Consider the following 24,975-nt stretch of genomic DNA (forward strand, 5'->3'; position numbering starts at 1 on the left):
TGTGTGTGTGTGTGTGTGTGTGTGTGTGTGTGTGTGTGTGTGTGTGTGTGTGTGTGTGTGTGTGTGTGTGTGTGTGTGTGTGTGTGACAGCCCAGTCAATGAGGACGTGCGTGCAAGGGAAGGAAGGGGGACGAAAGTAGCACACACCCGCTTCCACCTCTTATTGGCTTGGTTTCATTTCGGTCCCTGTCCACTTAACGAACATTCTACCTAGATGGTAACAGGTATAACAAGGCTTATTAGGTAGAGGCAATAGGGCAGAAGCCCAACTTTGCATATTTGAAGTCTAGCTAGAGCCATTATCACGTTGCTCGATATAGTCCATTCAGATCTGACAACAACCAAAGCGTATGGGAAGCTAGGGAAAGAAATGGAACTGGGTCCACATTTCCAGAGCGCTGCGTCAAGTGTAGTACCACCGATTAGGCACATGGTGGTGGTATAATACCACAAGCGGAGCTGTCAATGACCCGGCAAGTAGGAGGAGGGTCGGTCCACGGCGGTAAACAGCGAGAGGAGGAGTTGGAGGGAGTAGAGTGAGGCAGAAGGAGAAAGAATTGGAAATGGAGAGCACAAGGGTGTCTGCGATTCTTCGAGAGCCTCGGGAGCATGTCAGTTCAGGAAAAGACTACAGGCACTGGGGAAATACGACAGTGACACTAAACTCCGTATAGGAAAATACCCACATCTGAGAGATTAAAAAGTCTGGCCTGCGAGGTTTGAACCCAACAGCAAGTCAGTGAGAAAAGGTGAGCGAGCGACTGACTTCCGTTTAAATTAGAGCTGGTCAATGTGGACACTTTGCAACATGCACCTCGTGCAGTTTATTCATTGTTTGTCAGTTATGTAACAGAATTTCGACGTAGCTGCCAACGTCTCCACATATTGCTCATATCATTTTTGCGTAGCCTGAATTCACACACTGATGCGACGCGACGTATAACAATTTGGTCACATTTATTGTTCTCATGTTAGCTAGCTAATTATGCTTGTCTGCTCGCCGTCTAGCGTGGTTTGACCATTGCCTTGTTTGTCTCAGTCTGCTGAAGTTAACCTCCTGCCCCATTTTAGAAACGTAACCTGTGTACATCTGCTATAGCCTGCGGTTCAGTATCTTTGTAAAGATAACTGTTAACTGTGGTCATTGGGGGGGAGGGGGGGGGGGATCTAATAGCAGCTCCAAAGTCAGTATGACCCCAGTTTCTTGGTACATTAGCATTCTCATTAACTAGAGTGGCTATATCTCAATACGTGCATTATAAAGCAGCTAATATTCAGTGCTCACTTAGATTGCTCATTGAGAGAGGCATGCTACAGTAACCCCAAACAAAACTAATATGTGTGCTTCTTTTGTGGGTTTGATATGATATATTGATTTCAGGTGGAACAGAAATGATGACCCATTTTGACCTCAGGGACAGGTTAAATTATGACACCTGCAGTCCTCAGCTATGGGCTATGCACATTTCCCATAGGATAGGGTTATATAGGGTTCCACAGGAGGTGCAGTATGACTGATCAGTGGAGGCTGGTGGAGGTAGAAATCGTTGGACGGGCTCATTGTAATGCATGGAATGGAATGAGGACTGGTATCAAACGTGGCAGGTGATCCAACCTTGTTGTTCGTACTGTTGTGCAGTCTCGGGTAGAAGAAAGAAAAGCCTAGGAGAGCTCTTCCTGAGACAGGTCTATTTTTCCTATTCCTTACTCATAACGGTAAAGGTCAAGAAGGAGGCTCACAGAGCTGACCCTAGAGCAGCCCATTTGAAGCTACCTCTCCTAGGGGCGTTTGAGGACGAAGTCAGTGGAGGATGCGAGAAGTCGTGTTCTTAACAACTGAGAAAAGGCCACCGTCTCTTGTGGTTCCTCTCTCTGTCTTCCTATTGGCCCTTGTCTGTGGTAGCCTATATGTGCCTGACTCGGGACCCATGTTTTTTATTTTTTTATTTTTCTAGAAGCCTGTACCTCTTGTGTGATGTCATCTCCCTTTGAACTGCTGTAAGTCTGTTTCTCCTGCTCACTCTCATTTGCATGATTGGAGCACCTGGCCCTGCCTGGATATAAGTCACACACTGCAATCATTCTTGTCAGCTACAGGCAATGGATGGACAGACAATTAGTGTGGAACCAGACTGTTCATTCAACAAAAGCCTGTTTCTCTAATGCTGATGGGCTATTCTACCTCTCTTTTGGGTCGTCATGCCTACACTTTCTCCAGCTGAGACAGAAAGCCTACTCAACACAAATAGGCTGCGTCTACCAACATGTTCAACACAATGCAAGCATTTCCAGCAGTCCAATGGACCTTCACCTATTCTGTATTCAGAAACAAAGTTTCATTTCATTACAAAAGTCCCTGAGGCAGGGATTTGAGAGAATTTGTTTGTTGAGGGTTGTTTGTTTAAGATGAAGTCCAATGCTCAATGCCAGCTTAGGTGAGGCCAGTGGAGAGATTCATGAGAAGAAAGCTTTGAGTGAAAAAAGGGGAAGAGGATTGTTTGGCCACAAAATCTATTGTGTGTAGTGTTAGTGTGTGTAGCCTACCTGTATGTGTTTAAAGAACAGAGAGAGACAGGCTGAGTAGTTCGGGGAGAGATGGCAGCTGACATTTGACACCAAAATGGACTGAATTAGTACTTAATAATGTCAGTATTCACAATTGAGCAATATTATCAATTTCCTACCTTTGCATTCATTCATTTGACAGGTTCTCTCAGTCATTGTTGCAAAATGGCTGATACAAATCTGCCTCGGTATAGATCTCTAATTAGAATATGCTTCTAATTAGTGTACAAAGCTGGTTGATCAATTGATCGTGTGTGCGTGCTTGCGTGTGAGTGAGAGAGATGCGAAGTGTCTGGGTCTGTCTGTCATTTTTTAACTCCTTTGTTTTTAGACCTCCTGAGTTTATCGACTTAACTTCCTTTTAATTTAGAATCTCTGTCACACTCAGGTCTCTCTCAGTATGAGTCGAGATGGACGGGGAAGGAAGAGAGCCAATGATGACAACGGTTGGGCTGAGAGGGTAAGCAACTTCCTGTTCCCGTTACCATGGCACCGCACAGCGTGGCACATTAGCCGGGTTGTTTCTCTCTTACCTATTCTCCCTTTCTTTCTTTCGTGTGTGTGTGTGTGTGTCTGTCTGTGTGTGTCTGTGTGTGTCTGTGTGTGTCTGTGTGTGTCTGTGTGTGTCTGTGTGTGTGTGTGTGTCTGTGTGTCTGTGTGTCTGTGTCTGTCTGTGTGTGTGTGTGTGTGTGTGTGTGTGTGTGTGTGTGTGTGTGTGTGTGTGTGTGTGTGTGTGTAGGGCGGCTACATGGCTGCTAAGGTGTCTAAACTGGATGAACAGTTTAAGCTGGACGCCCCTAAAGAGAAGCAGAGAGATGGTGTGTGCTCCAGCATCTTCAGTGGAGTGGCAATCTATGTCAACGGATACACAGGTAATACACAACATCACTACCCACTCTCATCCCATGATCTTGACACAACCTTTATCCACACACTTACCCACTTAATGTGGCAGTTTACGTCACTTAAACCCTTTTACGTGGAGGGTACCATTCTCCTGCATAGGGGTATTAAGTTGAATTCTTAACAGAGAACCGCGTAACCGAGGTAGTGAAACGTAGGTACTTTAGTTTATTCCTTAGATATGCCATTGCCTTTAATGTGTATGTGAAATACATGACCATTCTCTGAGCATGTTTTGATTTGATTGCAGTGATTTCTAATTAGTGTGTGTGTGTGTGTGTGTGTGTTACAGAATAAGAGAGAGAGAGAGAGTGGACTGCACAATAGGGAGGTTTCACATAAGGTTCAGTTCTGAGATGACCCATTTAGAGCATTGTTGTTCATTCCTGTGAGGTCATGTCTCTGTACCTCATTATTCTGTTTCATTCTTTATTCTCCTTTTTCTATCTCTCCATTCCTATCTTCATCCATCCACTTTCTTGTACACCTCTCTCTCCTGCTCCATCTCCCCTTTCTCTCTCCTGTCACCCACATGAAAGATAAATTGGATATGTAAATGATCTCTCAAAATATCACTGAGGTGCACGAGGAAAGAAAAGTACTCTTTCTGAAAAGTCAGATCATCTGGTGTGTGTGTGTGTGTGTGTGTGTGTGTGTGTGTGTGTGTGTGTGTGTGTGTGTGTGTGTGTGTGTGTGTGTGTGTGTGTGTGTGTGTGTGTGTGTGTGTGTGTGTGTGTGTGTGTACACCCTCTGCTTGTGTCTTCCATTGTGACCTAGAGGAACAGGAACATTCTGTGATAACACGAGGGTGAATCTATGGCAATAGACACAGTTTGATCTCTTTATAAAAAGCTGTACACATACAAGTTTAGAGGATTGGGAGGTATTTAAGATGATTCGGATGCACGCCCAATCAACCCCCCAGCCCCTATCAGAAGGCACATCCTGTCAATTGGCTACCGCCTTCTGCCCCTGTTCTAACTGTGCGACCTTTGACCCTACCTGATTGTGTGTGAGCAGACCCCACTGCGGAGGAGCTGCGGAGGCTGATGATGCTTCACGGGGGGCAGTTCCACGTCTACTACTCTCGCTCTAAGACCACCCACATCATTGCCACCAACCTGCCCAACAGCAAGATCCAGGAGCTCCGGGGGGAGAAGGTGGTCCGGCCAGACTGGATCACTGACAGGTGTGGGCTGCATTCAATATAGAGTGGTGCCTAAAATAGAAGCTACATGTTTGAATGTGTTTCTAACATCCCTCTAACATCTCCATCTTTTTTTATCTGAACCAGTATCAAGGCTGGCCGCCTCCTCTCCTACCTGCAGTACCAGCTCTATGCCAAGCAGAAAGGCCTGAGCTTCCCCAGTGTGTGTGGACGCCAGGGACAGGAGACAGCAGGACCCAGCCACGGGCCACTACCCAGCCTCCACGTGTCTCATCCGAGCCTTGGACAACCCCAGTCCTCCGTCCGTAGCCCTGTCCCCAGGCTTGAGCAGTCCCGGCCCAGCCACCACAGCCCCATCCCCAGCCATGGTCAACTACACCCAACAGGCAACCTCTACCCCCAACCCAGTCAGCACAATACCCTAGCTGGCCTCCTCAACCTCCAACCCACTGTCTCCTTACCCAGCCACCTCAGGCCCCAGTCCAGGCACCTCAGCTCCGGTCCCAGCCTCCTCAGCCCTTTACCCAGTCACCTCCACTCTGACCCAGGTCATGTCTCCCACCCACACAGCCACGGCCAGCCCATACCAGGTTGCGTCCAGCCCCCTCCTGCCTACACCCACCCACAGCCCGGCCAATCCCCAGTTCACCCCAGCCACGAGCACCCCACACCTGGCCATGCACAACCCCTGTCCAGCCTCCTCTCCAGCCACCTCCAGCACAGCTACCGGGAGCTGGACTTCAGACTGTGAGTCTATTTGCGTTTTGTGGATGCATGTATTTATATTATTATATTGTGTGGTGTATTAGGGGGAAAAGAATGAGACAGTCCAGTATAAATTTGACTTTTTAGTTAGGCTCTTGTCAGCACCACCATCAACCTAACACATGGCTTTTAAGATGGCATACTTCCTGTGTCTACCCAACACTTCCTGTGGCTACAGGATTATCTAGAGTGCTTAGTGACTACTAGTAGTTAGGAGTAAACAGCAACAACAAATTACCCTGATACAATTGTGTTGTTCAGTGAAAAGATGCCTGCTCATTTTCATTGCTATTTGAACATGGCATGGTCTGCCGTCTCTCTGTCTTGCAGGAATGGATCAGTACAGAGCTTGTTTGACCAGATGAACGGTGTGCAGGAAGGAGGCAGTGAGGACCCCAGTCCTGTCACGACATTTAGGGGGAGCCCTCCGAACGACCCACCTCTGACCAACGGACATGCTCACCCTGTTAACGGTGCCTTAAAGCCCCTGGACCTCTCCCCTAACTCCACCAGGCCCACTATGGACAGGAGCTTACCCCCCTGTCGACTTCAGAACCCTGGAAGCAAGTCCACGGGCTTGTCTGGGTGCCCCCGTCCCCCTAGCCCCTCGTCACACCCCCATCTGAACCCCCACAGCCCCTCCAGACACCCGACCCCTCTGCCTGTCACTCACTACCCACAACCGTCCAATGAACAGAGGCCAAAACCCCCGCCGCCCTCCTATCAGGAGGCCACTGCTGCATCAGTGTTCCGCCCTCTCCAGACCCAGCCTCAGAAGCACTGTCAATCAGATACCACATCTGAGAAGCCACACCCTCCCTCCTCCTCCCACTCTCCTTTTCCCTCTCCTGTACGTCTGAATGGCAGTCACCACAATACCTCTCTGTCTAAACCCGCCCCTTCGGACACTAACAACCTATCAGCCAATGCCTTTCCCTCTAACCCTGTTCCTCCCAACAGTAAGGACCAATCAGTGAAGCCCTCTGCTCAGAGTGGGGCGCAAGCGGGGTGCTTAATCTCGGAGTACTATTCTCACTCTCGCCTGCACCACATCTCCACATGGAGGAGTGAGTTCTCGGAGTACGTCAACACGCTGCAGAGCCGGCGGAAGGCAGCAGGGGGCGCCACCTTCCATGGGAGAGAGAGGCTGAGGAAGAACACAGTCCAGCGCACTGCAGCCAGACAAGGTATGTATGGGGGGGAGGAGGAGGGTGCGAGGAGGGAGTCTTCTGGGGTGTGGATTGAGGGATGAAGGGTGTGGTGGTTGTTTTTGGAAAAGACAAAAACAACCACCGCCCCCCCATCTCTCTCCTCTCACTCTCTCTCTCTCTCTCTCTCTCTCTCTCTCTTCCTTCCCTCTACTCTCTCTCTCTTGCCCTCTCTCTCTCTCTCTCTCTCTCTCTCTCTTCCTCTCTTATACGTTCTCTTCCTCATGTCGTTAATGGCAAGATTTTATGGTCTGGGTATGACGCATTCTGCTGAATCAGGAGTAAGTGTGTGTGTGTGTGTGCGTGCGTGTGTGCACATCTGTGTGTGTGTTAGAGAAGGGGATGGATCTGATAATTAAAAGCAGCAGACTTCACTGCCCGTGCTTGTCTGATTCTTTGTGTTTTTGTCATTGTTACAGATGTCTTTGAGGCTGTCTCCTGATCTGGCCTTTGTGTCTGTCTGTATTATTGTTGATCAGGTCAAGTGATGCCACCTAGTGTTCAGTCTTGTATCCTACATGTGGACATGGACTGCTTCTTCGTGTCTGTGGGGATCAGACACCGACCAGACCTCAAAGGTAAGACACTTGTAACACAGAGACACACACACACACACACACACACACACAAATACAGGGGCTCTAATATCCATACATCTTATGGCACACACACTCTTGTGTTTAGTCAAACTCATACACTTACACAGTTGGAGTCATAACCCCCTCCCCCCTCTCCCCCCCCAGGGAAGCCGGTAGCGGTGACCAGTAACCGTGGGCCGGGTCGTGTGATCCAGAGGCCCGGCACCAACCCCCAGCTGGAAGCCCAGTACTACCAGAGGAAACACACACACACAAAGCAAGGTAAGACACACAGGTCTGGCCACACAGGTCTGGCTCTGTGACTGAGTTGGGCTTGATGTATGTCTCGATGTATGTCTCTCTCTCTCTCTCTCTGCCTGCAATGTGGTGTTAAAGCTGTTCCATTGGGTTCAAAGAGGCTGGAAGCCTCAGCTATCATCATCGCTGCTTATTGTCACTGAGCAACGGAGAGAGGTTTTGCCATTCTTCAACGAGCAACTAATGATGTCCTTCTGAATGCAACCCTTTGTGTGTGCGCGTGTGTCTCAGAGTGGAAGGAGGGAGACCTCGAGGGGGCTGCCTCGCCAGAGAGTCCTGTCTCCCATGGCAACGGAGTAGACCAGGATATAGCTACCCTCTCAATGGCTGAGATCGCCTCTTGTAGCTATGAGGCCAGGTACAACATGCACACACACCCCCTCACCCTCATATCCTCTCTGTTTGCTAACCTAATGGGACCGGCGCAGAAAGAGTATTGTCCACGTGTCATCCCTCTCTTATACAATATGCAGTATGTCTGTCATAGACGCTGAATGCCACATGTTCTTAGTGAGAATGGGCCACCATAGCCCGGTAGGAACAGATTGTCTGTCTTTTTTTTTTTTGTCTTTGGCTTTTAGACATCCCTCTTCAACAATAAGTAACCGGTTATGTCTTTCTCTCTCCCTTAGGCAGGTAGGGGTGAGGAACGGGATGTTGTTTGGCAAAGCCAAGCAGCTGTGTCCCTCCCTGCAGTCTGTCCCGTACGATTTCCAGGCCTACAAAGAGGTGGCTCTCGCCCTGTACGAGACCCTGGCCAGGTGAGGAGAGATATGCCTGTATCCAACTCCCCTGGTCTCTCTCTCTCTCTCTCCATCTCTCCCTCTCTTTCTTTATCTCTCTCTCTCTCTCCATCTCTCCCTCTCTTTCTTTATCTCTCTCTCTCTTTCACTCCCCTCTATTGCTACACGACTGCTCTGCCACTTTTGTAGGATCTAGGATTATAGCACAGCCTCATCAGTCAATACACACACCCACACACACAAATAAATGAATTCCATTTTTTCTAACTCTACCTTACTCTACCAACCCCTTAATGTCTCCCTCTTCCCCAACTCTCTTTCTCTCTCTCTCTCTCTCTCTCTCTCTCTCAAACATCCTGTTGGCTCTCTCCCCTTTCCTCTCTCTCTCTCTGCCTCCTCTCTCTCTATAGTTATTCTCATGACATTGAGGCTCTGAGTTGTGACGAGGCGTTGGTGGATGGCTCCGCCCTGCTGGCGGAGCTGGGCGTCACCCCCGGTGAGCTGGCCAATGCCATCAGAGCAGACGTCAGGGAGAAGACTGGGTGCTCAGCATCCGTGGGCATGGGTGAGCACTGCTGCTTCATGTCTTATTCTCTTGTCTCTGCCAAGCTGAAGGGACCAGATCAGTGGAGGACTGGCTCATTGTGAAGCATAAAACAAGGCCCGTCTTTCAACGGGTCTAGGGGAGATTCCTTGCTATTGCTTATTTGCCCATCCAGTCCGTCTCACCTTTGACCTCTCACCTCTCCAGGGTCAAACATCCTGTTGGCTCGTATGGCGACCCGGAAGGCCAAACCGGACGGGCAGTACTTTCTGAGGTCAGAGGAGGTGGACGACTTCATCAGGGATCATTCTGTGACCAGCCTGCCAGGTGAGAACAGCACCACCTGCTGGCCATGCCCTCATAGTTAGTACAGATAGTACAAAGCTAGTGCAATGTATCAATATCTGTGATTGTTTTAACACATTAATTCATCTTTCATTCTCCGCTGGAAGGTGTATGTGTATGAGGTTTCTGGCATCTCTCTTCTGCCTTTACTCATCCCTCTGTACCATTTCTCTCTCTCTCTCTCTCTGTCTCTCTCTTCCTCTCAGGGGTGGGCCGGTCTATGGGCAGTAAGCTGGCGTCCCTGGGTGTGAGGTCGTGTGGGGACCTTCAGCAGGTGTCCCTCATGCGCCTGCAGAAGGAGTTTGGACCCCGCACAGGACAGACCCTCTACCGGTTCTGCCGGGGCCTCGACGACCGGCCCGTCCGCAGCGAGAAGGAGAGGAAGTCCGTGTCGGCAGAGATGAACTACAACATCCGGTTCACACAGGTTAGAGCCGTTCTCTCTCTCTCACTCTTACACTCTCTCTATCCCTTCCTCTCCTCTCTCACTCTCCCTATTATTTTTCCTTTCTCTCCACTGTCTCCCACTCTCTCCATTTTTATCTCTCCCATTCTCTCACTTCCTAGGTGGATGAGGCAGAGTCGTTCTTGACCAACCTCTCCATGGAGATGCAGAAGCGTCTCCAGGGAGCGGGGGTCAGGGGTCGCAAGGTGACCCTAAAGATCATGGTCCGTAAGGCGGGAGCGCCGGTGGAGCCAGCCAAATACGGGGGTCATGGAATCTGTGACAACCTGGCCAGGTGAGGGAGGGTGTAAACCACACACTCACACACACACACACACACACACACACACACACGTGTGTGAACAAGGTTATCCCTCTCCTCTCCCAACTCAATCCTCTCTTCCCTTAGGTCGGTGACCCTGGCCAAGCACACAGACAGTGGTCAGTTGATTGCCTGTGAGGTCATCAAGCTGTTCCATGCCATGAAGCTAGAAGTACGGGAGATGAGAGGGGTGGGCCTCCAGGTGCAGCTCCTCGAGGGGGCCCACTCAGCCCCTCAGGACCCCACTGGCCCCCGCTCCCGCTCCATCAAAGACATGCTGCTAGGCCAGCGGCCCCCTGTTCACCACAACAATACAGGTGTGTGTGTGTGTGTGTGTGTTAGAGGCTGTGTGTGTATGTGATACATTTAAACTATGGTGCTTTCACCTTTAATGTTCTCATGGCTGTTGATACCCAGCTCGAATGTGGTTAAAAATGTAAATAAAGATGGAGCCCTTTTTTTTCAGCACTCCCCAATGCTCCAAATGCTGACACAACCACCAATCAGGAGAAGAGCCCTTCAAGAGTCCCGCCCCCGTGTTCCCCTCCCCGCCCCACCTCCCCAGCTGAGCCAATCCCAGGGACGAGTAAAGGACAACCACCGCCCACAAGACACTCTAATAACCACACTCGGACACGCCTTAACATCAGCATCGAGGTCCCCTCGCCATCTCAGGTACCCCACTCCACTCAACACACTCTTCATTCCATTTGGAGGGGTAGGATGGATGATGGTAGTAAAACGTTTGGGGAATGTTAAACTAAAATGTAAGCGACTTGGTCGTGTTCAGTAGGACCCACACAACATAGGGGGAAAAAAATTGCAATCGAAAACTAAAATATGTGTTCTGGTTGGAGAAAAATACCTCTCCTGTTTCACTCTTAGAGAATATTTTGCCTACTCGTTAGAAATCGGAGGACAGGCTCATTGTAATGCATGGAATGCAACGAGGAATGGTATCAAACGGGTGTTTGATACCATTCCCTCACGTGTTTGTTACCATTTCTCATTCCATTCCATGCATTCCAATGAGCCCGTCCTGCGATTTCTACCTCCACCAGCCTTCACCGTTGCATGGTCATGGCTGCTTATCTGACAGTGTTTCCATGTGGTTGTCAGGTGGACCGCTCCGTGTTTGACGCGTTGCCTGCAGAATTGAGGGAGCAGGTGGAACAGTCATGGACGCACAGAGTGGGGAGACCAAACAAGACCCTGTGCTACTCCCCCAGTCCCCAGCTCTCACTCCCCTCCTCCCCTCTTCCACGGCCCTCCTCCCCTCTCCCACACCCCTCCTCCCCTCTCCCACGCCCCTCCTCCCCTCTCCCACACCCCTCTTCCCCTCTCCCTTGTCCCTCCTTCGTCCCTCCTCCCCCAGCACGTACTGTTGGCACCCTGGTTCTCCAGATTCCTAACCAGCCTGGACAGACGGGCTCAACAGGCATCATCCTGGAGCTGCCAGACTTCTCCCAGGTACCATTCTGCAGCAACACACTCATTTAAATACTGATTCTCACACACACACACACACACACACACACACACACACACATATGCACACATACACACACACACATACAGTACCAGTCAAAAGTTTGGACACACCTTCTCATTCAATGGTTTTTCTTCATTTTTATTATTTTCTGTAGATTAATTTTCTGTAGATTAATATTAATCTACAGAAAATAGAAAACTATGAAGGAACACATATGGAATTATGTAGTAAACAAAAAAGTGTTAAACCAGTTTTTTATATTTTAGATTCTTCAAAGTAGCCACCTTTTGCTTTGATGACAGCTTTGCACACTCTTGGCATTCTCTGCATTTTCTCAATCAGATTCATGAGGTAGTCACCTGGACTGCTTTTCATTTAACAAGTGTACCTTGTCAAGAGTTAATTTGTGGAATACAATGTAGAAAATAATTTTAAAAAAATAAAGAAAAACCATTGAATGAGAAGGTGTGTCCACATTTTTGACTGGTACTGTACATACATACATACATATACTGTTTCACTTAACACACAAACTGCTGACACAAACACCATGAGTTGTAGAGTGAAAACATGCATGTCAAGTTGCAGGACCTATTCATTCTAACAGGAGCCTCCTCTTCTCCTTCTCCTTCTTGTGTTTCTCTGGCTGTAGGTTGACCCAGATGTGTTTGCAGCACTCCCCAGAGAGCTCCAGGAAGAGCTGCACTCGGCGTATATCCGCAGAGAGAACCCCCAGCCACAGGGGGTCGTGGGTAAGACTGGAGAAAAAAACTACTAAGAAGCTCTTCTAAAAACTGTAACAAAAAATGAATTAATTCTCCCACTCTGAGCACTCACAAAGACACTAGTGCAACGGCTAATATCTATACATTATCTTTCTGTGTCTCTTTCTCTCTCTCTCTCTCTCTCTCTGTGTAGTGGAGCAGAGGAACCCTCTGTTGCAGCTGAAACAGTCGAGTGTTGGTGTTGGTCGTGTGAAGCGGCGCTACAAGAGGAAGAATGCAGCAAGCCCTGCTAAGAAAGGGCCCTCCCCTCTGAAGAGGCCCCACCCAGGAAACAGTCCGGCCAAAGCCCCGCCGCATGTGCTCAGACCCAGGGACACACCCAATGGACTCAAGGTGATGTCTGGGGTGGCCCATAGGTGCCCATCTACACAACTGGGCAGTCGGAAGTCAGATTGCTATATCGTATGATGCGGTTAGCTGATTTCAATAAACACTTATCAAGGTTTTGTGATCAGTTATTGTCTGCTGCAATGTAGTCGACCTGGAAAGCACCTCATGTTTTTTTGTAACTGACCTGAGCTCATCGTCCCTCCTTTCCCAGATGGAGAACGGTCCCTCCACCTCCTCCCTGAAGACAGACGTTCCAGAGACGCTGTCCAAGTTCATCCCCCGTCCTGCCCCTACTCTGGCCGGGGCCTTTGACCTCACAGACATCAGAACCCTCCTTCGGGAATGGGTCACTACTATCTCCGGTATGTATGCGGGATGGCGGGTAATTGGTCATTATGATTACAAATACAGAGGGGTGAATGGGTCACTACCAACAATTGTTGTTGCAGTGTGTGAACAACTGTTTTTGGGTCTGTGGTTTTGTGTAACAGTTCTCAAAGTATCTCTTTCCCCCCCAGAACCCATGGAGGAGGACATTCTCCAGGTGGTGAGGTACTGCACTGAACTGATCGAGGACAAAGACCTTGAGAAGCTTGACTTGATCATCAAGTACATGAAGAGGTACTGTCTGTCAAGCTCTCCCCCTCTCACTCTCACAGTCAAGGGCAACTCTTTTGAATGTCATTGTTGAGTTTATCTATTTTCCCATCGAAAAATGTAATCAGACAACAGTTTACAAAGTTGGATATGCTGTAGATGCTACAACCCATGCTGGGGGTTGTTGGGAGAATCCACCTTATATGTACATGTTGAGTAGCTTCAGCAGATTGAAGAATTAACCAAAGCTGTTGTCTGTGTCCTCTGTTTCCATTCATGCCTTTGGACATACTGCATGTCTTCTGTCATGGCAGGCTGATGCAGCAGTCGGTGGAGTCGGTATGGAGCATGGCCTTTGACTTCATCCTGGATAACGTGCAGGTGGTGGTGCAGCAGACCTATGGCAGCACCCTGAAGATCACCTAGAGGAGAGGAGAGGAGAGGCGAGGCGAGGCGAGGCTCTCACTCCTCCACACTCACTGTCTCTGTACATTAGCGTTCGGCAGAGCCATGTTTGTTCTGCTACGTTTACATCATACTACGGGAGAGGCTATGTCATTGCAACCACAGACGGAACAAGCATTCTCTTATTGTTACATGAGTGTAAGCGTTGTGTGGTATTTTCGTATCACCACAGCAGCTGTCTCATATCTGTAGCCTGGTCTCCACTGGACTTGTTTCAGCCATGCTATGGCCCTGTTGGTTAAGAGAAAGCGTCTCTATTGTTATCTAAAACCTTTCCGAACTTGTCTACTTGCAACAGTGCTGAAATCGAACATGAATGTACTGTACAGATGCGCGATTGTTATTTTAAAAAAAAATATGACAGTTGTTGACAACGTGAATGTTATGGAGACGCCAACCAGACCATACCAAGCCATGGCTAGCCACAGCTACTCTGCAGCACGGCTGGAAGTTGACAGTGGAGACATGGCATATCTGTCTCTCCCCATGACATGAGCTGAGCCTGCTTTGGAAGGCTCTGGCCTGTGGTCTGTCATTGTGACATCAGTACAATACTCATCTCAGCAGAACTGAGCTCAGACGACATCTGCTACTGGACTGAGCTCAGACAACATCTGCTACTGTTCAACCTCTGAAGGGCAGGATCCTTCCTTCTGCATCCTACCCCATTGGTCAGGACTGGCTTAAACTCATGAGTTATGATGGCTTACTTGACCTAAATGACATAATTGCCACTAGATATGTGATCCATTCATCACAAAAAGGGCGGGGGACTTGCTGATGCTCAGAGTTAGTAGCCATGGAAACCTCTTGCCATCTGTTTGACTGCTCTTTCCCGTCACTCATCCTGTGGCAGAGATATCCAGAGTTTGGAGTCAAACAGTAAGGATAGATGTGTGGATCCTCCCTATTCCTGATTCTCTTTGATTCCCTTATCTTTGTTTTCCCTGCTTTTTTTCAGTTGTCCTCTCACTTTCCATTTGGCCATATCAGTTGAGAAGTGTCTGCACACTGGTATGGCAGCAGGAAAGATACAAATAAAACACACACACGCACACTCACTCCTCTCCCCTTCTTTAAAAGATAGTCTGTTTTGTCAAGCAATTCCGTACCTTTGTTCTGCACAAAAAAAGTTCCAAACTTATTGTTATAGCATGTAAATAAAGTTTTCAAAGCTCCCTCTTGTTAAAAGTTTCAAAACAAAAGCTTGTTTCTATATATTACAGTTTATTTGTTTTCTCTTGTATTGTTTACAAGTAGTGTTGTTAGTTCTCTTTGGCTCTTTCATCGTGGATGTGAATGAATGTGAATGTATGCAAATGTGTGTTCTGATGGTAACCAGAAGCTGGCCAGCCCTTATGTATCGTTTCATACAACCTCTATATGGGTTAAAAACACATGGGGTGAATCTCAATGGTCTTAAGTGGGTTCCTCTCCTTGTCTCATTTCCTTCATATCCTGGTCTGAAGATAAAAGCAACATGGTTGATGGCTTCCAGGTATTTGCTCTCATAAGTACAGATTAATTAAATGAGTCGAGGAAGCCATTTTATACCATTGATATTCACCCATACTCTCTTCAATGCTATGTTCTCAAATTGTTACATCACAGAATATTTTCTGCATAGACATATAATGTTCTATGGCTTTCTGTAACATTACAAGAACTCTCATTTGATGCATAAAAAAAAATGCATCAGTAGGTTGAGTGCGAAGGTTGTTTGAAATGATTATGATCCCATTGCAGTTTGTATACTGGTAAAATGAATGTATGTTCTAAGCACGGGACACAGACATCCCCTTATTTGAGTTCAGTAAATTTGAGTTTCTACGAAAGTGTTCACTAAATGAGCCACTGGACTCTGAGTGACTAAATGCTTGCTTTTCTTCTCTTCAAAATGGAAGGGCTGGGAGTTATGTTATTGGTCAGTCTACCTGTCTATCACAACTGACCTGTGCCTGAAGACCTGAAGCTGTGACATCATTTGTATGTTTTCTAAGAACTTGATAATAAACTTTGAACTGCAAAAAATCTTTGTTGGCAATTGTTGTATGTAATCTGGTGTTTGAGTTTTTGTGTGTAAACCCAGAGACCGTTTTGCTCTTTCTAAATGATCTGTCGGTGGGCCGTGTATTTTACTCCTGATTCCTAGGCCGCGGGACTACTCGTAAGCCATACAACGGTGCAATGTTGTTAAATTTACTTTGAGGATTGTTACAAATGTGTAATTGGAGTGTCTGTTAGGTGGTGTATAAAATGCTGGCACTGTCCGAACAAATTAAGGGAATGATTACCCTAAACTGTCAAGGTAAGTGGAACAGAAAAATCATGTCAAATTGTATTTTGAGGGGACTACCCCTTTACTAGCCTGATCGAGTGCACCGCCCGCGCCGTTGACGCTTTCCCCGCCCACAAGACAGCCTCTGCCTTTTCACACGGACCGCTGTTTGGTAAGTAGCAATGTTGCCTCACAGCTAGCTAGCTAACATGGAATACTAAAGCCTAATGCAATCTATCGCTTTAATTTACACTGTCAGAACACACGTGTTTTTGTTTATTCGCACTATCTTGTCATTTTATGACTGAGTATCTATCCATCGAGGGCATCCTTTGTTTGTTTTGGAAGCTAGCTAGCTAACTAGCCAACGTTAGCGACTGAATGTTTATGGCTACGCACTTGTTAGCTAGCTAGCTAGCACATAAGGGTTTGCTGTGTGGCTTGATGCGATGGCTGGCCACACAGTTGATTAACTAACTAATGATACTGGTATATATAACCAATTAAACTAGTTAGTTCGCTATTCTGATTTACCTAGCTGAGCAGACCATTATGTTATGGGCCGTTGTCAAGACCTGCGCGAATTTGCGTGCGACATAGCCGTTTCTCTTTGTTGAACAGGGGTTCTTCCAGACAACTTTTGATGCTTTTTGGTCAAAGCTGCATTTGAGTTACTTAGCTAGCTAGCTATCTATCTATAGATTCATCTCGAAACACTGGCAGCTATTTATATTATATCTCTAGAGAGGCGTTGGCTATCTATTTAGATTCCTCGATTTGGGTGTGTCGCGTTACTATAGTTACCATCCACCTGGCTTACTAAATTGATGAGGCGTCCTCGAATATTATTAGGGGTATGTATGTGACAGCTTGTGCTAACATCTTAAGTTGATATTGGCTATAAAAGTAGTTTATATAACATCCTCTACATCTAAGTATACCTTATGATGATGCACACACACACACACAGTATAATACTTTACTCTAATGTTACTGTTAATACATATATACTGCTAGACTGCATTGCCTATACAGCTCATATGCTGCTTACACTTCATACTGCATCCTATTTATTCTGCTTATATGCTACTGCTAATTCATATACTGCTTACACTGCACTACTTATACTACACTGCACTACTATACTGCTCATATACTGCACTACCTGTATATACTGTTCACACTGCACTTTCCTGCTTTTTTGCACTTCTGGTTAGACGCTAACTGCATTTCGTTGTCTCTGTACTTGTACTCTGCACAATGACAATAAAGTTGAATCTAATATAATCTAGTACCTCAGAATGCAAAGCCATTCTGTGCAACACATTCATCAACTCTCCTCCATTCGCTCCCTTCCCATCCTCCTCCTGCCCTGCTTTAACGCTCTCTTTCTCTTCTGCTCCCCACAGATCGAGAGTGAGTTCATCGTCATGGCGAGTCAATCAATGGAAGTCATGGCAAAGGCCCTGGAGCATCAAGTGCTGCAGTCAGCCAGGATGGTGGAGGAACAGCTGGATGCAGAGATGGGCAAACTGGACCGCATGGACGAGGACGACCTGGAAAGGCTGAAGGAGAGGCGGCTGGAGGCCCTCAAGAAATCCCAGAAACAAAAACAGGTGGGGGGGAGGAGTGGAGGTGGAGTGATCCTCAGGTTGGGCTACATCCAGAGTAAAAGGCAACAGCTGAAACTCCTGGGCTGACTGAATATTATTATTGAATATTATAATATTCAATAAATGTACAGAATAAGCAAGAACAAACTTGCATTTTCTGCATGTGCACCCTTTCTCTCTATCGAACTATGGAAGACTTTTTGGGCTAAACACCGCAGCTGATAAACAGCTTTATTTAAATATATTTACTTGGTGCAGGGGACCTCAGTTAGATCTCTAAACACAACATTGGTTCAAGGGTTTGCTAGATGATTTGCATTGAGCAAGAGTCTTTATCATGCCATCGCTTGTGAACAGCTAGAAGGTACAATGCAGAACAGTATCCCAATTCAGAGACTGAATGCACTGTCCATGACCAGCAGGGTTATGCTGCTTCAGCAAGCTGTTTGATATGGCACAGTTTAGCAACCCTTAGCCTAATGCTATCTGTATCACTTATGGCACATGATCTGTTCTTTCCTCAGGAGTGGCTGTCGAAAGGGCATGGGGAATACAGGGAGATCGCTAGTGAGAAAGACTTCTTTCCAGAGGTGAAGGATAGCAAGAATGTGGTCTGCCATTTCTACAGAGATTCCACCTTCAGGTAGGCCACTCGGCAACTGTTCTCGACTCTTTACACAACTTATTTTCCATCCTCCGATGTAGGCCACATCATATCACCGTAACCCTATCCTCTCTTCTCTCCCCCTGTTCTTAAGATGCAAAATTGTGGACAAGCACCTGGCTATTCTGGCCAAGAAGCACCTGGAGACTAAGTTCATTAAGCTGAATGTGGAGAAAGCCCCGTTCTTGACAGAGAGGCTCCGCATCAAGGTCATTCCCACCCTGGCTCTTGTGAAAGACGGGAAAACGAAGGACTATGTGGTGGGATTTGGAGACCTGGGAAATACAGACGAGTTCACCACAGAGATGCTAGAATGGAGACTGGGCTGCACTGAAATAATTAACTACAGGTAAAAGATGGATGATTTAACCCATACCTGATCATACACTTCAAAACTTACAAAATGTGTGTTTTTGTTTGCCAACATCAACTGTGTGTTATGCAATCTCCTAAATCCCAAAATGCACAACCTTCTCCTGTCTCTTTCCCTAGTGGTAACCTCATGGAACCTCCTACACTGGCACATAAGTCGGGCTCGAAGTTCACCAAGGTGGAGAAGAAGACCATTAGAGGGAGAGGCTATGACTCAGACTCTGGTTCTGAGGACGACTAGAAGACTCTGCCAGCCTCTCTCTCTCTCTCTCTTAGGGCTACCTCACCCACTAACAGGCAAAACCAGTCAGACATCCTCCCACTGTTCTGGGCTTTTTTTTCTTTCTCATCTGTCATTTTCCTATTTATCCCTTTCTGACATTTTTTTGTTTGCAATCATTTTTCATTTCTTTAAAGTTTTACAGCTGTTTTTGGGGGGTTGACTTTTATTGGTCATGTTTTAGGATGCACTGTTTAACACAGGTCCTTTTATTTATTTCTTCAAACTGACAAATCTTCATAGAAACAAATTGATGAAAAACATGATTTCTATCACTGGCACCTTTTTAAATGGTTGTGTGCAGAAATGATGTTTTTATCTACAACAATTTGCCACATTGTTTACATGGACATGATTTTGTTATTCCTGTCAGTTGGATTGGACATGACATTTACTCATATGAGTGTTGTCAATTCCAAAATTGACTTTTCAATTAACCCCAACCTTTCTGCCAAGATCATTAAGAAACCCTTTTTAGCAACTAAAGCCAGACATCATGGCATTACTAACTGTGTGCATTTTATCTGTTTTGACTTTGTTGTGTCAAAGTCAGTGAAGACCTCATCACCCAGCTGTTCATGAGCAACAAACAAGTGCCAAGGACACTAGCTGCATTCCAGAACCACCATCCACATTCTTCCTCCAGTCTCCTCAGTGTGACAGTAGCACAGGTTTTGGAGTTTTTCTATAAATATGTGCTTTATCTTAATTAATAAAAGAAACTGATTATCACTGGCCCTTGGTAAACTTTTTCATCATACTAAGATTCGGATGTGACTACAACTTGCCATAGATGTATCTAAGGTCCTATCATGCATCAAACATTCAATTCAATAGCAAGTAGTTGGCCATATATGTTTTAATCAAAAGAAAGACAATACAAAGGGGAGATCAAAAGACATCTGCAATCCAGGTCTTGAGGAAACAAGGTATTTCACCACCAGTCTACTTCTTCAGAGGCTTGGAAGCATGGCTAATACTAGTTTGGCCTGATAAAACCAGTGAATCATGACCTGGGCTATTCAACATTGTCTTGGGGAGGGAGGGGGCTACGACTCTATTGCCTTTGGCTCTACAGGTTTGAGGAGACGTCGAACAATCAGCTCCCCATTGCCGTTCAGGTAGGTCTCAGCCATGTCTTCCTCAGCAGGGAGACCATGGGGAAGCTTCAGAGGCTGAATCCTGAACAGAGGGATGGAAAAATGAAGAAATCAGCAATGTTGTACAGTGTCTTTCAATGATCATAGCACAGAACTATAAGGATTTTATTATGATCTCAGTGAGTCATAGTTTCAATGTCGGACATAAACAGGTAGAAATTAGAGGATGGGCTCACTAATGCATGGAACGGAATTAAGAATGGTAATGTTTGATACCATCCCTCATTCCGTTCCATGCATTACAATGAGCCTGTCCTGATTTCTACTTCCACCAGCCTCCCCTGATGGACAGCAATTATCACAAATTTTGCACCTATAGGCGAGTTGAGTCCTATTCCAACCTGCAGCATACTATGGAGACTTACCTCACCAGATGCTTGATGTATTTCAGCTGGTTGTTGACTGAATGTGTATTCTTGTGAATAACAGGTACATACGCCTAAGTAGAGAGGGAACAGAGGAGGACATTAGTGCAACCAGAATCATCATCACTTGACCAAGCAGTGAACAGAGCCATGTGAACTTTATAAATACCCAAAGGGAGAAGAGGAAAAAGGATCATAGACTTCAGGATTGGGAGCAGTCTGCGCTCTGTTTGTGAAAACCAAATACCGATGTCTGTACTCTTTTCCAGTCATTTGTGGTGGATGCTATTTGTCAAAATGGATACGAGTCTTACCTTTTTCAGGCCCATGTCCTCTATCATCTTCTTCTCCCAGTAGGGCCGGCGTATGGTACTCTTCACCCTGGTAACTATGTGCAGTTTATGGGGCTGGTCTGGGTCCCCTCCATACTTCTCATGCTCTTTGGACCTCTCCTTTAATACCTGCAGGCACATGGAGGGAGAAGTGTATTAATATATCATATAATATAAAGTATATTATAAGAAGTATATAGTAAGAAGTTGAGACCACTCATTAATGAAGTTCCATTGTTATTTATGTTACAATAGTCACATCAAAATGGGATTGTTCTTGTAAAGAAGCATCATTTTTTGCTCCCTCCCATACCTCTGGAGGAATCCGTGCTCTTGTAACTTTGCTGCGAAAAGAAATTAACCAAGGCAACGTCGTAGCTTCTGTCAAAGTCTGCAAGAAAGTACAAGGCAGATATGAATACAAGATGAAGAGATGGGCCTAAGAAGGGTATAAAGAAGGTGGTCCTGTTGTGACTGACAACCAGTTTGATGGCAAGTCTAACAAAATGTATCAGATGCAAATGCAATTGGGTTTGACCAAAGACTGTCAATTGATCCCGCAAAATGTGTTATTCACACAACCAGTAACTTGGTTGAATAGTAGTTTCCAACTGCAGGCAAAGCAGTCATACCTACATAATTTTTAGAAATACATTAAACTTACCTTGGCAGCTGCGAAAGAAGGTATGTGGAAAGAACGACAAATGATTGCCATATTGACTTGCTAGATTGTAAGCAAGCTAGGATGAGATGAAATGCATGCAGGGACGCCAAGGACAAGGTTATCCAGCTACAGTATATAGCAACTCATGCGTAACGCGTGGAGGTCTCGACTGAATTCTATCGAGTTGTAAGTGTGTCTATCATATCAATAACATATTTACAAATTACACCCTACACAGAGGTCTAGGAACGCAACCTTTTCACGTTTCATTCGTATGACATCTCCTAACGGAAGTAGGATGTCGTCCCTTCTAAACAATACCGTAGTTACATAATGCTTTACTTGTTTTGTTCCTATTACATATCGTTTTAGTTGAGTTCAATTAGAATTGACAAGGAAATATGATCTTATTCATGTAAAATTACTATATGATTAGGTTTTGCTTTTAATTAGATTCCATTGGAGTATCCTAAGGGATGTTACAGTGAGTTGAACCCCTTCCGTGTATTTGTTCCTTGGGGAATTATTATTACAACGTACCTCTGTGTTTGTAAGGAAGAACCCTCAAGCGGCAACAGAATATAAATATATGTTTTTTTTATTTGTATACGATTTAACTTAAGATACATGGTATATTAACCCTCGCTCATTAGACTTGCATAGTACTGCATGGATATTTTGCACGCGATCATACGAGTTTAAAGATGGTTCCTGGGTGCATTTGTGCTGCTTTTAGAACTGTCAATGATGAGTAGCTAGCTAGCTTTGTCAGATTTTTGTTCTTTACCTCCTTTTTTAAAAATGTTTTTAATTGCATCGGCTACAGGTGTGCAGGAAGTGCTGTAGCCTGTGTGCTGTATTCTTTGTAGGGCGAGGATTCATATTCACAGGTTGACAAGTTTGGACAGTGTGGATCTCCCTGAATCTCAGTCAAGTCCATCTTGACCAGGTAAAATCATGACACAGAATCACGTACCAGGTATGGAGACCTCGGCCATCTCCGTCCTCAAGCGAGCTGTGGAGTTGGACCAGAGTACGCGTTTCCAGGAATCACTGGTATGCTACCAGGAGGGGATCCAGCTACTGATGGACGTGCTGAAAGGTGTGACACACACACACACACACACACACACACACACACACACACACACACACACACACACACACACACACACACACACACACACACACACACACACACACACACACACACACACACACACACAGAAGTTTTATAGATTTGTCAATCTGTCCACAGCTGTGAAAGACGACTCAAAGAAAGTCCACTACCGGACAAAAATAAAGGGCTACATGGAAAGAGCAGAGCAGATTAAAGTCCATGTGAACCAACTGAAAGAAGGTAACCAACTAATGCTTGCTCATAAGGGTGGTATGGTAGAGGTTCAGTCAATGATAGAATGCTATGTTGCGAAATTGACGGTGAAGGTTTAAATTTAAAACACCTGCTCTTTCTTTACCAATATAACCATCTCCTGAATATTGACTCCTCTTCCTATTTCTCCTCTGTCTTTTCTCCCCCGTGTGTCTTTTTAACCCACCCCCCTTTCCTCTCCTTCTCAGAGGGGAAGTACCATGAGCAGATTAGGATAGCAGAGAATGCTACGGGATACAGCTATGAGGCTCTGTTCAAGCCTTATATCAACGAGGGGCTCACCGAGGTCTGGGTGGAGCCCTTACATACGACACATACACCAGGTAATGTGCCTATGCTTTGGATTCCACTATCTTGCGTCTAGTCTCTAGCACATTTTCAACACATGAAAAACTACACATAGGTGTGGTCAGGAGTGCAGTGAAATGGCCCTTACTACTACCCTGTTCCTCTCCCCTATAGTTGTATAACTTTCTGAGGCTCTGTGAGATGCTGCTGAAAGCTTCCTGTAAAGTGAAAAAGATCCACCTCCTGACCTCTCAGGATGAGGTAAGCTGCTTAGACTCTTTGTTACAACACCTCAGATCTATCTGATTGTTTTCCTATTTGCTGCTCTCTCGTCTTGTTTCTCTGTTGCCTAACATGAAGGGTAAAGTATAGACAAAGTAGCTGCCTAATTTAACAAGGTAGAACAGACCAAATCTTTTTCTTGTCTCTATTGTCTCTTTGCTATTTCTCTGTGTTTCTGTTTTACTGATTGGTCTGTCTGTTCTGCAGGGGGACAGTTCCTTCCAGCAGGTCAACGCTCTGGCGGAGCTCAAACAGAGTCTGGAGACCCAGGGGGTTAGTCTGGACCTGCAGTACTCCTCCACCATCCACGACAGGGAGATCAGGTACAGCTATTGTCAAACCCTCATCCCGTAAACCCATCCCAGATACAGCCCACTCAAACTGTAGCCTCCATGATTTAGTCACTGTAATATTGACAAGGCACCAATGTCGTGTGGAATATATAAATGGGTACCCAGCTAGGTTGCTTGAATTCGATATCCACACACCCAGAATACACATCCTGGACAATTGTCAAACTCAGTCACCCTTTCACTCATCACTCCACTTCAAGAGAAATCCTTTGGCAATAATGGCTTGGGTCAGTGGCTTTGAATGGACACGGTTTGGTTGGGCTTATCTCACCATATCTTTGTTCATGTTTAATTTTATAAGGGTTGGTTGCTCAGATATCAGGATAAAGATGTGACTATGTGTCTCTCCCTTTAGATTTGACAACGGTTGGATTATCAAAATAGGAAGAGGACTGGATTACTTCAAGAAACACAAGGCAAGACATCGGTCATGTGTTTTTCTTATCTTTCAATCTGTATTTTTCATAATCACAAACACTAACAGGTTGGTATGCCCCGAGGCATGTTGTTATAATAGTCATAGAATACTAGCATTAGTAATGTAGCATTTATTCTGTACTGTTCATTCCTTTCCCAGGGCCGCTTCTCCATCGGGTACTGTGACTATGACCTGAGGCAATGCCACGAGACCTCAGTGGACGTGTTTCACACTAAACATACAAAGACACTATAAGACCTGTGGAACTGGAGTCCCACTCTTTTTCTTTTTAAAACACAAAACAACTTTTATTCCTCCCTTTCTCCCCCTCTGCATAATCATGTTACCTTCAAAGTGCCTTGTTATTTGTACAGGATGGCCTTTCATATTAAGATGCCAAAGATTGGGAATGGTAACGGTTTATATGCATATTTCACTATTTATGATTACAGGAAAAGGAACACAGTGTCATACTCCTTATCATATTAATTATTTTTGGTTTGGGAGAGGTTGCTTTTTACTTGTATGTAGTCTCTCTGTGTCCTGTTTCTGTGTGCATGGGACATAAATAACTTGGACCTGAATGGTGGATGGTGGATCCAAACATGGGTTGGTAGGGTAATATATGGCTCACATCTATGAACAGTAATTGAATGTATCTTTAAAATTCTGTTTTACAATAAAAGTATACAAATACAGTATTTTATTATTTAGAATTTTTCAAGAAAACATTCTATCTTTGGAAGGGTAGGCCTATATCAGTAAAAAATGATGTTTTCATCAGAAAACAGTCCCAAACAGCATTCTTATCAATTTATCGAAGGATATGGCTCCATCTGGTGGATATTGCAGTTCGTTTACAGTTTTTTCTGAATGCTTAAACACTAAGTGATTCTTAAAGCACTATCTCTGAAACCATTAACACTTGTAGCCAATGCAT

General features: G+C 45.7%; 4 protein-coding genes across 5 annotated transcripts; 3 read left to right on the top strand and 1 right to left on the bottom strand.

The window, feature by feature from the left end:
* Positions 1–580: 580 nt before the first annotated feature.
* rev1 (REV1 DNA directed polymerase) lies at positions 581–15,593 on the top strand. 2 transcript variants are annotated; one of them, XM_083682191.1, is made up of 22 exons: positions 581–749; positions 2,954–3,025; positions 3,305–3,437; positions 4,489–4,657; positions 4,763–5,383; positions 5,732–6,588; positions 7,089–7,187; positions 7,353–7,469; positions 7,737–7,863; positions 8,138–8,266; positions 8,659–8,813; positions 9,000–9,119; positions 9,344–9,564; positions 9,705–9,877; positions 9,992–10,221; positions 10,371–10,579; positions 11,024–11,374; positions 12,049–12,148; positions 12,315–12,514; positions 12,723–12,873; positions 13,030–13,132; positions 13,423–15,593. In XM_083682191.1, exons 2-22 carry the CDS (start codon positions 2,966–2,968, stop codon positions 13,532–13,534), a joined length of 4,437 nt encoding a protein of 1,478 aa, XP_083538317.1. In that variant the 5' UTR covers positions 581–749; positions 2,954–2,965; the 3' UTR covers positions 13,535–15,593. The 2 variants fall into 2 exon arrangements, with proteins under 2 accessions (XP_083538317.1, XP_083538318.1); XM_083682192.1 differs by lacking the exons at positions 13,030–13,132; positions 13,423–15,593 and having other exon boundaries at positions 12,315–12,593; positions 12,723–12,830.
* Positions 15,594–15,995: 402 nt separating this feature from the next.
* txndc9 (thioredoxin domain containing 9) lies at positions 15,996–19,515 on the top strand. The gene is made up of 5 exons (XM_083682716.1): positions 15,996–16,023; positions 17,261–17,467; positions 17,989–18,107; positions 18,223–18,477; positions 18,621–19,515. The coding sequence occupies exons 2-5, from the start codon at positions 17,282–17,284 to the stop codon at positions 18,739–18,741; spliced, it is 681 nt and encodes a 226-aa protein (XP_083538842.1). The 5' UTR covers positions 15,996–16,023; positions 17,261–17,281; the 3' UTR covers positions 18,742–19,515.
* A 109-nt stretch (positions 19,516–19,624) lies between these two features.
* mrpl30 (mitochondrial ribosomal protein L30) lies at positions 19,625–21,582 on the bottom strand. Its single transcript, XM_083681339.1, has 5 exons — positions 21,302–21,582; positions 20,951–21,028; positions 20,620–20,766; positions 20,306–20,379; positions 19,625–19,962 (listed from the first exon to the last, which is right to left on the bottom strand). The coding sequence occupies exons 1-5, from the start codon at positions 21,350–21,352 to the stop codon at positions 19,830–19,832; spliced, it is 483 nt and encodes a 160-aa protein (XP_083537465.1). The 5' UTR covers positions 21,353–21,582; the 3' UTR covers positions 19,625–19,829.
* A 272-nt stretch (positions 21,583–21,854) lies between these two features.
* Positions 21,855–24,724, top strand: mitd1 (MIT, microtubule interacting and transport, domain containing 1). The gene is given in 8 exon segments (XM_083681922.1): positions 21,855–22,403; positions 22,560–22,661; positions 22,883–22,991; positions 22,993–23,017; positions 23,157–23,243; positions 23,472–23,587; positions 23,973–24,033; positions 24,195–24,724. Coding segments are annotated over 8 exon segments (741 nt in total). The 5' UTR covers positions 21,855–22,258; the 3' UTR covers positions 24,291–24,724.
* The last annotated feature ends 251 nt before the right edge of the window (positions 24,725–24,975 follow it).

Source organism: Argentina silus (genome assembly GCF_951799395.1).
Source record: "Argentina silus genome assembly, chromosome: 12".
Taxonomy (NCBI): domain Eukaryota; kingdom Metazoa; phylum Chordata; class Actinopteri; order Argentiniformes; family Argentinidae; genus Argentina; species Argentina silus.